The following is a 12,401-nucleotide window of genomic DNA, read 5'->3' on the forward strand; positions in this document are numbered from 1 at the left end:
CTCTTAGTTTTCCTTTATCTGAAAATAACTTTATTCCTTCTTTGTTTTTGAAGGATATATCTAGTTGGGAAGTTCTGGGTTTTTGTCCCCTGCCAGCACTTCAAAAATGTTATCTTGCATCTTTTTAACCTACATGATTTCTATTTGAGAAACCCACAGTTGTTCAAATCATTGTTCTCTATGTGGAATGTATTGTTTTTCTCTGGCTGCTTTCCAGATTATTTGTCTTCAGCTTTTAGCAATTTGATTATTGTGTATCTGGGCATGGATTTCTTTGAGTTTAATCATTTGGGGTTCACTGAGCTTCTTAAATCTGTAAGATTGTGTCTTTCACAAAATTTGAAAGCTTTTCAGACATTATTTCTTTACTTTTTCTGCTTTACATTTTTTCTCTTCTTCATCTGGAATTCTGATGACATGAACATTAGACCTTTTGGTGCTGTCCCACAGGTACCTGAGACTATACTTTTTTTCAGTCTTTTTGCTCTTGGTTTAAAGTGTATCATTTCTCTTGATCTGTCCTCAAGTTCACTACCTGCTGGTTCATTCTCATTCTCTCTCTCTCTCTCTCTCTCTCTCCTTATATTAAGCCCATCTGTGAATTTTTAATTTCCATCATTGTATTTTTCAGGACTATAATTTCCATTTGGTTCCTTTTTATAACTTTTATTTCTTTGTTGAGATTCTCTATTTTTTCCCATTCATTTCAAGAGTACTTGCCTTTACATCTTGATATATGCTTATAATACATAATTTCAAGTGTTTGACAATTCTAACATCTGTGTCATCTTGGAATTAACATCTATTGATTGTATTTTCCACTGTGAGTTGAGATTTCCCTCGTTCTTCATATGCCAAATAATTTTGGATTGTATCCTGGACATTTTGAATATTTGGGCCTTATTTAAATCCTAAGGAGAATGTTGATTTTGTTTATTTGTTTGTTTAGCAGGCCGCCAGCCAGGTAAATCTCAAGCTCCAAGTTCTGACCTGCCTTTTGAGGACTATATATATTTCCAGTGTTGGTTATGTTTTCAAAGCATTTGCAGTGCTGTCTGAATCAATCCCTGTTGCTGCCCATTGCCGAGTCTGGGACCAGGGTGGCCATCTGCCTAGTAGCTCATTTCTCAAACTCTATTAAGGGTCAGATCCATGCATGCTGAGCTCAGAGATAAGCCAGGAGTTCATACACAACTTTATGGGATTGCTCTCTTGACCTCCTTCCTTTCTGTCATCACTTTGGCCCTTCCCCCTCCTGGGAGCCTTCTTTCCAGTTCTCTGGCCAGAAAACTAGGGCTTTAATTTCCCTCTTCTGCCACATACTTCCTATGACTGTGGCTATGTCTAGAACCAGGCTTCCAGAGGACACAGAGAGGTAAAGAGCAGTGAGGATTTGCTTCCAGCTCTTGCAACCACAGCTCCTCTGATTTGAGAGAAATGTTCCTTTCCCTCAGAATTGTAGGAACCTGCTCTGCTGCCACTGCCATCATGCTGCTGCCCCGTTGCTGGCATAGTACTGCCTGGTGCCTGGGGATCTTCCCAGAGAATGGGGAAAAGCCAGGGGATTTCCCCTGCTCTCTGCAGAGTTTATGAGTTCCCTTTCCTCCTTGGGCTAGAAGGAAAGGGCTTTTCTTTGGGCTCTTCTTGTCCTCATTTGGTATGTACTTCCAGGTTTTAGGCTTCCCTTGAGTCCAGGATAGACAATACCAGAAGGGGAGAAATGGTAAGCTCACTACAGGTTTGGTAGAACTCAGAATTCTGGTGTCTTTCCCCATTCTTCTTTTACTCCATTTACCATTTCCAGAGTCCTCAAATTCTATGCATTCTGTCCAGGAAGTCTAGTATGCAGTGGGAGAGACAGAATAGAGTGTGCTTGCTCCATCTCCCCGGGAACCAGAACTCTTACTATGTTCTAAGACTATACTTTGTATTAGATACCTCATTTAATCTTAAACAGCTCTGAAAGGGTTATACCCATTTCCCAGATGAGGGGACAGGTAGTTATGTAATTTCTTCCTAATCATAGAGGTCATAAATGGTGGGAAAAAATCTAAAATCTGGGGCACTTAGGTGGCTCAGTGGTTGAGCATCTGCCTTCGGCTAAGGACCCCTTCTGGGGTCCAGGGATTGAGTCCCACATCAGGCTCCCCTATGTCTCTACCTCTCTGTGTGTGTCTTTCATGAATAAGTAAATAAAATCTTTTTTAAAAAATCTAAAATCTAAGTCAGAGGTATCTTGTTTCAAAGTTCATGACATTTTATACTTTCAAGTAATTTTTTCTAATATGCTTCCCCCCCCCCCACAATTAATAATAGCTACTCAGGCATACACCGCAAATTAGAATAGAACTATTCAATTACAGTGAGTGTGAATCAAGCTTATTTAAAACATTTATATTACTAATTCTTGCAGGTATCGAAGCTCCTAATAGTTTATTCAACCTACTAATTTTATTCAGCAAATATTGTGAATTAGCTAAGCATTGTGCTATGTGTGATTCAGAGTTAACTCCGAGATAGAGAGCCTATCCTCAGGATGTTTCTGGGCTACTCGGGGAGCTATGTGAATGCAAACAATAAGTACAACACAATAATAATAAAAGAGACAAAAAAATAAAGTGCAATGGGAATTGAGGAAGGAAACGTTACTTCTAAGTAGGAAAACAAATGAAGACTTATATTTCCACCTGTAAAATGAAAAAAAAAGTGTCAGATAGTGTATATATTTACATATGAGACAGGACCACAGAAACTTTCACTCTAACAATGCCTGTCCCCAAGTGATTTCTTTTTCTTTCTTTTTTTTTTTAAAAAAGATTTTATTTATTTACTCATAGAGGCACACAAAGAGAGAGAGGCAGAGACACAGGCAGAGGGAGAAGTGGGCTCCATGCAGGGAGCCCGATGTGGGATTAGATCCCAGGTCTCCAGGATCACACCCCGGGCTGCAGGCGGCGCTAAACCGCTGCACCACTGGGGCTACCCCCCAAGTGATTTCTTAGTGTTATGAACAGATCGGTTTTATCATTTATGTTTGTTAACTTCTCCCCAGCTCCTCCCGGCAAGCTTTTTTACACTAATGTAAATTCTAAACAGTCCATTTGGGAAAGATTTAAATAAACCAAAAGGTTTTAAATGGTTTATTGGTAACAATGGTTTAAGGAGTCAAAAATAGCCCCTCGTGTATTATATTTATTAACATTTAGAACTTTGAGTTAAACATTTTTTTTCCTGTTTTCAATAGGAAAAAAACATTTGTTTGCATAGGAATTCATGAAGGTGATCCAACGTGGAAAAAGAACTATTCACTGTGGCCCTGGGGCTCTTGTGACAAATTAGTTCCTTCAGAGATTGTATTCAACCCTGAGGAGTGGATTAAACTTACAAGAAATATTTATAACTGGACCGAAGAATATGGAAGGTATGGACAGCGGCTGTGTTTTTCATCAGAGCACAGCAGTTTTGTGTGCTTAAAAAATTTAACTAAATTTTGAGATGCCCGTGCATATTTTTGATTTTTTTTATTAGTTATTAATACTGTTATTTGCTGCCCACGTGAATCATAATAGAGAGCACGTATTTCTGGTTCTCGTGTTTGAAGAACAGTAGGGTGATGGGAAGGCAGGAAGGGCTGTGGTGGAGTGGGCTCCCCAACAGTTTGGGGCATGGCACCTTCCACTTCCAGCTCTTATAACACTATATTGTCCTAAAAGTGGAAGAGATGCATTAACTGCAGTAGAGCTGCAATAGGTACTCTGTGTTTTGGGATAGCTTGCACATGCATGAACTTACCCTGTTTGTTTTTTTCGGGAATGGCAGGTCATTCCTCTCTGGGGAAGACTGGCCCTTGGGTAACGTTCTTCACAGTTGTCATTAGCCTGGTTAGGTTGTTTGGGGCATGATCAGTCTTACTATAAGCATCTCTACAGAGCTGACTCACTCCCGTTGGAAATCAAGTCACCATCTATAGAAACGTGCCTCCCTTGCCATTTTTTAAAATTATGAATTATTTAAAGATTAGATCACTATTGCATATTAATTCAAAAACAGGCAAGATGATATTAAAAAAAAATGCTACGAGGAATTTTGGGTCTATATGAGGAAACAGACCACATTGCACCAACCAGACAGAGATGAATGAGTAGGTCTGTATCAAAGCATTCCATGAACAGCATGAGGAAAAGTTGGAAAATAATCTTTTCTGTGGCACCTAGCTGGTTCAGTCATTGGAGCATGCAACCCTTGATCCTGGGGTTGTGAGTTCAGGCCCCATGTTGGGCATAAAACTCACAAAAAAAAAAAAAAAAAGAAGAAGAAGAAGAAGAAGAAGAAAATGAAAAGAAAGAATATAACTTTTTCTGCAAACAATTGACCAAAGGACAAGTACCCAACACCACTCATATCCACTCCATCAAAATAGACACATAATAAGGAAGTTTAATTAAAAGAAAAATTCAGCAGATGGTTTAGCCCATGTTCTGTGAGCAGCATCCTGGCTTGAGCAATGCTGTTAGCAAAGCCAGGAGTCCCCTCTCTCAGGCTTATCGCCTTGCTTCTCAGCTGTTTGGCTCTTAGCTGTGGTTGTAGAGTGACCCAGGCTTCGCCCCTGCCCCATTGCCCATCTAGCACTTCTTAGGAACAGCTGGCTCTTCAGATGCCTCCAGCCTCTTCCCACTAATCCTTCATCTGCTCCCATGGGGCACTGGGGCTCATTATGCAGATTAAAAACACATTTATGAAAATCTCAAATTCCTAACGATCAGACTTTTCTAGGAGAATAAGTTTATTATTTTGGTTCCTATCAGTACTTCAATATCCAACCTATTTTATCTGCCTCGTAGGATTATAAAACAAAGATTACATGTCTGTAGCAATAAATGTAGCAGCAGAAAAATGTCACTGTTTTCTTGTAATTACAGGTTTGATGCGTCTTCTTGGGAGTCTGTGGCCAATGAAGAGATGTGGCAAGCAAGGTGACTAGCCCACACTTTTGTGTTTGCAGTTTGTTTTGGGGTCAGTGGTAATAATAAAATAACATCTTTTAAAAGATTTTATTTATTTGAGAGAGAGAGCAAGAGAAAGAAAACATAGGCAGGCTGAGGGGCAGAGGGAGAAGCAGACTCCCCACTGAGCAGGGAGCCCAGTGATGCCAGGCTCGATCCCAGGACCCCAGGATCATGACTTGAGCTAAAGGCAGATACTTAACCGACTGAGCCACCTAGACACACCCCTAAAATAACATTCATGAGCAGTCATTTTGTTTGAGGCATTGTGCTGGTCACTGTACATTCAATAATCTCATTTGACCTTCATAAAAACCTGTAAAGAAGTTGCTATGATCGATCCCCATTTTACAAAAGGACAAACTGGAAGTAGAGAGGTTACTTGTCCAAAGCCAAATAGCGACAAGTGATGGAGTCTGGAACTCACATCCAGCTGACTCAGGAATACTGCTATGCTCCTGTGCTCTCTGGCCTCATCTAAACCAAAGTGAGTATAATTGATTGAAGAGAAGTTGATAATGCCTCGAATCCATGTTTAATGTGCTAGCTAATTATGTAAGCACTTACTGAATACTTCCCAAAGGCCAGACACCATGCTAGGTTTAGAAGCTATGTATGCATGTAACCCAGTTCCTACCCTCAAGGAGCTTCCAGTGTAATGGAGCAGACCCACTTGTTAGAAGAAACTTGAGGATTAATGTGCTAATTGCTATACTCTCCTATTGTCCCTGTACGGAGCACTTTGTGGTGATGCAATGGATGCTTTTGGTTCCTGTCATTATTTTAAAATCTTCAGAATACCTAGGGTGCCTTGGTGATGCCGTCCATTAGGCACCCAACTCTTGGTTTCAGCTGGGGTAGTGATATCAGGATCATGGGATCAAGGTCTACATGGGGCTCTGCCCTCAGCAGGGAGTCTGCTTGAGACTCTTTCCCTCTTCCTCTGTCCCTCCCCACCATGCTCTCTCTCTCAAATAAAGAAATCTTTTAAAAAACAAATAAAATATTCAAAATATATAACACTAACAGACTTTGGCCTAAATATAATATAAAAGTCTTAAGTGGCCTACAGAAGAGGATACCAAGTATATATGAAGCATTTCTTTCCACAGAGAAATGGTGCCCAATTTGAGCCAGAGACTGTGCTTTGCACTGAGGATCGAGTTATGATAGAAAGGATTTACATAAGTTTAAAGAGGTTTTAAAAAAAAATGTCAAGAAATAGAGCTCCAAAATAGCAATTACAAAAATAGCCATACTATGGTTATTACATCAGTGTTTTTGAAAAGTCAGAAAACAGCATATTCAAGTTATCTCCCTAGTTATAGGGACAAATGCTTGCTTTGAAGAACTGATCAAAGATGCACCGTCTGTTCGCACAGTTCTTCCGTGTGATTGAATGTAGGGAGGCTGGGGAAGAAATCACATAAAAGAAGAAAGCAGGTCATTATTCAGGCAGGTATTGATTTAATTGGTGTGCGGAATACAATTTGGACGAGTTCATGTGGTCAAAGAGTCTAACTACCTTTGAAGAACTAGTCACACCTGGCCCGAGCAGTTGCGATGGGTACCTTCAGGGGTGTGCTGACAAACCCAGCAAGTCTGTCCCTTCCCGGCTGCTCTTGAGTGACAGTGATATACATCCGGAGGAGAACTGATGTGTGATAGTGATGATGAGTTTAAGCTTTTTCCTAAAAGCTTTGGCAAGCAGTGTGAATGCAGCATGTTGGCAGTGGGGAAAGGAGGTGCTGCTGGTTCAGAGTACGCTTCTATGAAGATGAGAGAGGAAAAGTATACAATAAAGGGATTTTTTTTTTGTATGTTCTTTATCAGTGGAAGAGTCTGACAGATGTAGCTTTAAATGTGAAATTTGACAACATGATTTTAATGAACGTTCCCACCTCCCCTTCTCCCAGGATGAAAACACCATTCTTCATCTTTAACCTGGCAGAAAGTGTGAGCGTCCCTTCAGCTGTGAAGGCTCAACTCTACACTTACGCATATAACGTATGGTACACTTTTATATATATATACATATATATATATACACACATATATATGAATATGTTTGGTGAAAAGGTGGTGGTGATTGGAATGGAGTGTGTGTATCACAGTAGAGTTTCTACTTTTTTGTTTCTAGTTTTATTTGGCTTTAGGAAGTGATATAAATGGAAAACTACTCGTGTATCACAAATAATCTCTAAAGTAAATGGTGTGGTTGGCAAGTGATACCCCTCCTCATAGATGTCCAAGTCTTCATCTCTGGAACCTGTGAACAGAAGGCCTTACATGACAAAGGGGACTTTGCACGTGTGATTAAGTTAAAAATCTTATGATGGGGAGATTATCCTGGATTATCCAGGTGGACCCAGTGTAATCGCATGGCCCTTCTAAAAAGGAGGCAGGAGGGTCAGAGTCAGAGAAGGAGAGGTGATAACGTAAGCAGAAGTCAGAGAACAAGATTCGAAGGCTCTGTGTGGCTGGCCTGGAAGGTGGGGGATGGGGCCACAAGTTGAGGAGTGCAGGCCGCCTCTGGAAGCAGCCAAGGGCAAAGGAACAGATTCTAGAGCCTACAGAAAGAACATGACCCTGTTGGTTTTATGAAAAACCTTGATTTTATGTATTTTTACCTCCAGAAGCATAAGTTAATAAATGTATATTGCTTGAAGCCACTATATTTGGTGGTGATTTGTTACAACAGCAACAAGAAACAAATAAGAACAATTGGAACAGAAAATGTCACCACCAAACAAGTTCTGACAGGTTGCCCTCTGTGCAAAAGTCCTGACCCTGGCTGCACTTGAAACGATAGGTTTATGGCTGATTGGGATTTCATGAGGAAGGGGAAGGGTCTTAGAGAGTGGCTCTGACTTGTGACTGTGGCCCCAGGAGGCCAAAGCAGCCTTCAGAGGGCCCAGCCACAGAGAGGCTCTTGCACAGGTAGGTGGGCCTCTCTAATGGAAAACAAAAGGACAGAGCAGAGGCTTGCTGGTATCCTGCTTTCATGAGCCCCTTCTCTTCTGTAATCTATAGCCCTGGGCTCTTCAGATGCCGTCTGGGAAACGGAGGCTGTCAGAGGATGAGGACATCGGAGGATGTCCTGGCCAAGGCCAATGAGACCAGAGCCCCAGAGCCATGTGTGTGAGCACCTGAGGTGTTGGCCATCCCAGGTTGTGGTGGGTCTGCTCAGCCCAGGCGCTGGTTCAACGCTATGTCCAGATCACATGGCATCCAGTCAGTATGACTCATTTTACTCCTAAATTTTGGGATCATGGATCCATCGTTTATTCATTTATTCATTTACTCACAGAGCATTTATTGAGAATCCAGTCTGTACCAAATATTGTGGCGATGACCAAACATTGTCCCCCTGCTACCAGAGGTAGTAGCAGCCTGCAGAAAGAGACAGGAAATAAGAGTCCTCCTTTACATTCAGTTTTGTAAGATTTGCAGAGGTGCCATGGGGGCAGCAGGCTGTGCATGTGTACACCCTTCCAGAGAGGGGGTGGTGAGGAGGGGAGGGAGGCTTTGGAGAAGTCACTGGAGTGTCATCTTAAAAAAAAAAAAAAAAAAGATTTTATTTATTTGAGAGGAGAAGAGAGAGAGAGAGAGAGCCTGAGTGGGGTGAGGGGCAGAGGGAGAAGCAGACTCCCTCCTGAGCAGAGAGCCAGATGTGGGACTTGATTTGGGGATTCCAGGATCATGACCTGAGCTAAAGGCAGATGCTTGACTGACTGAGCCACTCAGGTGCCCTGGAGTGTCATCTTGAAAGATCAGAGGGAGTTAGCCAGACACATGATGGGGCCAGAGTAGTGAGAGTATGGGTGTGGGAGGACAGGCCACAGGAACAAAGGCAGAACCCTCCCAGGTACCCACTTGAGGATGGCCAGGGATCAATTATGGGAGCCAGCAAGCTGGAGTTCTGTCTGGCATTCGGGAAGTCCAGTTTCTAGGCCTGCTCCACCATTAATTGTCAACTATAAGTCAGTTCACCTTTCCATGCCTCGATTTCTTCTAAATATAAAAGTGGGCTTTAAGCATTAGCAGTGATCTCTCATGTCCTTGTCATGGCATATCCTGTTCATCTCTAGTACTCTGTGATGGTGTCAAACACAAGCAGTATTTAGTTGGGAGAAATAGGAGATTTACTATTATGTCATATTCTCATCAGTGACCTGTTCCCTGGTCAGTTGCTAGGCCACTACTGAAACTAATTCACAGATTTACTATCCCTCTAGGCCTCTAAACTTTACTCTTTTGAGTGGACACAAGTCTATAGGTCTCTTCTTTGCAGATGTCTCCAGATGTGTGACCTTGCTTGCAAGGCAATTCCACCCCTGCCTCCCCCCCCCCCCCCGTACTGGTTTTTCAAGAACATTCTTGTTAGGTGTAAGACATTTTTGTTATTATTTAAGTATTCCAGTCAGTAACTTAAACAGAACTTGAAGTTGAGGGGACATTAAGTTCAGGTGTAGAGGGGGAGCAGGGATTATCCCTATTTAGGAATACATTTGTTAGATTGGTGTCCCTGGTAAATAGAATAGAGTCTGCTAAGATAGTAACACATAGAGGAGGAAATAGAATTACAGGTGAAGTGAAATGACTGGCTTCTTAAGATACAGCACTCGTGGCTTAATAGGCCACCCAGAATAAGTCGATGATGTGTCAACAACAAAGTGTTCTGCAAACAGGTAGTATGCTGGTTCCAATAGCTAAAGACGACACAACAGGGAGGTCACGACTGAGCCTGTCATTCTCTTGAGCTGATGGGGAATGCTCACTGAAGGGCTGGCCTGTTTCAAACTCCAGAAACTTGGTAGGATTTTGAGAACTGGGGAAAGTTAAGAACCTGAACAGTTCCTGAGCGCCCGCTCTGTGGCAGGCAGCAAGCCGTACACTTCACACGTGTCCCTCATCGGAGGATCGGAAGGAGGCTCAGGAAGAGGAGGAACAATTAGAGTAAAAAGACCCACGAGGAAAGGTAGAGAAACACTGGGTATTTGACCAAAAGAATGGAAGAGCGAGAGGCTAGCTTCATAGCTTTGATGTACATGCAAGTGCAAGGGGACTGTTTCCTTTGTGATGGAGTGAAAGTGAAGGGGAAAACGGCTTTAAAAGTCAGCTGGAAGGCAGAAGGTTATTAACTAGCGAGATGACACATCAAACGTGAATTCTGGGATTTTTCCTGTGGATGCTATTTAAAAGTAGGTTAGGTGGGTATGCATTTATCTGCCTTGGAGTAGAAGTTGGGGCAATAGTTAATATATTGGGTCCCTTTCAACCTAATGATGTGATGAATACAGTTCTAACTGCAAAAGCCCTTGGTCCTGGAGAAGGCATCATTGCTTGTTCTGTGTGTTCACCGAGTCTGTTGCTGACCTCAAGTTCCCACAGATCCGACACCAATTTACCAGACCCCAAGAAGGCTGTGAAATTACCCAGTAAGCAAGTCTAGTGTTCCATTGTGCAGATTTGGGTCGACTTTATTTGTTAAATTTTGCTGTTTCTCCCTGGAAAACTCAGTATCAAAGACTCAAACTCTCTCCAGTTAATACTACCTCTGATGTTGCAAAACAAAATTCCTGATCTCTGTGGGAAAATTTTTAACTGTCAAAATTGTGATTACAGGATGCTCCAAAGATTTTTAATATCTTGCTATAGGGATGGCTCTTAAATTCTCTTATGCTCAGCCTATTCGATGATGGATTCGTTTGAGCTGTTTTATTGTTGCTATTGTTATTACTGTTGTTTTTAAAGTAAAGAGAAATTTTTGTCAAAATGAGGTTCAAAATTTAAATTCCTTCAAGTTCTCTTTCCATGCAGTTTTCTAAAGAAATTTATTTTTCCCCCCAACAGCTAAATTTAGAGTTTCAACCTTTTTGCCTGTTGAGTAAATAGCTTTCCATGAATTAGAACTAAATCCCTTTCCCAGAACATCGTTCTGGAGGAAGAGCATTTTGTCCTGACACACTGTGTCTTAGGTTCCCTCTGCAACATCCGAAAAACCCCAGAAGCAGTTTTAGATGAAGCCCATTTGCCTCCTGCCACTGTAATAATTACAGTAACGTTCTTGCATTTTCTGCATGGCCTGGCAACGATTCGATTTTTACTATAGTCTGCTTGGATTTTTCTTCTTGTGTGATTAATTCCTCTGTGTTTTCTGTTTTTTTGGGGGAAAAAAAAAGTCAAGGAATAACGATGGAATACCAACATCTTTGCTGTTTTTCAGCTTTATAAGGAGATTGTCTATTTACAAAAGGAACACCCAGTGAATTGGCACAAGAACTATGCCATCGCCTGTGAGCGGATGTTACGCCTCCAGGAAAAAGGCACAGACCCTGAAGTCTTGATATCTGAAACCATCAGACACTTCCGTCTCTACACCCAGAAAGCACCAAATGATCCCCAGCTGCCTGATATTTTAATTGCTCTAAAGCACTTAAGAAAAGAACTGCAAAGTCTGAGAAATATGAAAAATGTCTGAGGCAGCAGAATGTGAAAAACCTGCTCATCATTTAGCTTCCAAAATTCCGAAGTCCAGAAGTTTTTCCTCCAAGAAAAAAAATTGCAAAAAAAAAAGAAAGAAAGAAAGACTAAGTCCTCTCCCATCACTAAGCAATACTATTTAGTGGGATGTTTTAGTTATTGTGATGTGGTGGGTATGCAAATTCTGTTTATCCCACATCACCAAATTAGCATTTCAGTGAGAATCTTCCAGAAAACATTCCTACTTCCTCAGTCTTTCACTTAATGACTTTGCTTGGTTAGATGCTAGAAGAGAATGGACGATTTTCAAGTACTTTCAACATCGATTGCAAATCTTTTAAGGGCCCCTGCTTACTGGGATAAGTTTTGAAGATTAAATTCTTAAAATATTAATACCAGACCAAAGACACATTTTCTGTCTCCCAAAAGCGATTTTTTTAAGAGTGAATCTTGCTCTGCTTCAAGTTAAAATACTTTTTTTTTCTTTTAAGTGGCTATGGTTGTTACATAATTTCACAATGCAAGCCAAACACCAACCCAGTGAATATTTTTTAAAAAGTTGGAGTTTTATTGTCTTTGATAATTCTCTGAAATCATTAAAAAATAAAGCTAATTTGTTGTTTGCTCTCTTTCAGTTGCATAAAGTGGCAAATAAAAAGGATTTTGTATTTCCTCACTTAATTTTATATTTATGTTTTACTTCTGTTTGGGCTCATAAATCCGGGTCCAATAATTAGTAGGCTCCTGCTGCCAAAATGCAAAAAAAAAAAGAAAAAAGGAAAAAAAAAAAAAGGCGGGGATGGGGGGGGATGGGGAAGTGGTTCAATAAATTCATTTCTTTGACAAGCATCTTTTATACATATTACTAAAGAGAACAGAGTAAGAAATGCAAATAATAGTTCTTTATTTTAT

General features: G+C 41.0%; 1 protein-coding gene across 2 annotated transcripts in view; it reads left to right on the forward strand.

The window, feature by feature from the left end:
• TMEM260 (transmembrane protein 260) overlaps positions 1-12,401 on the forward strand; it is a 73,022-nt gene that overhangs the window by 55,235 nt on the left and 5,386 nt on the right. The window contains exons 13-16 of one of the 2 annotated variants that reach the window (XM_072838692.1): positions 3,245-3,421; positions 4,920-4,973; positions 6,920-7,010; positions 11,233-12,170. In XM_072838692.1, the coding sequence (XP_072694793.1) occupies positions 3,245-3,421; positions 4,920-4,973; positions 6,920-7,010; positions 11,233-11,487 (577 nt within the window). In that variant the 3' untranslated portion in view covers positions 11,488-12,170. Of the gene's footprint in view, positions 1-3,244; positions 3,422-4,919; positions 4,974-6,919; positions 7,011-11,232; positions 12,171-12,401 lie in introns of those variants that run through there. The other variant, XM_072838693.1, reaches the window with a different exon arrangement.

This window comes from Canis lupus, chromosome 9 (genome assembly GCF_048164855.1).
Source record: "Canis lupus baileyi chromosome 9, mCanLup2.hap1, whole genome shotgun sequence".
Classification (NCBI taxonomy): Eukaryota; Metazoa; Chordata; class Mammalia; order Carnivora; family Canidae; genus Canis; species Canis lupus.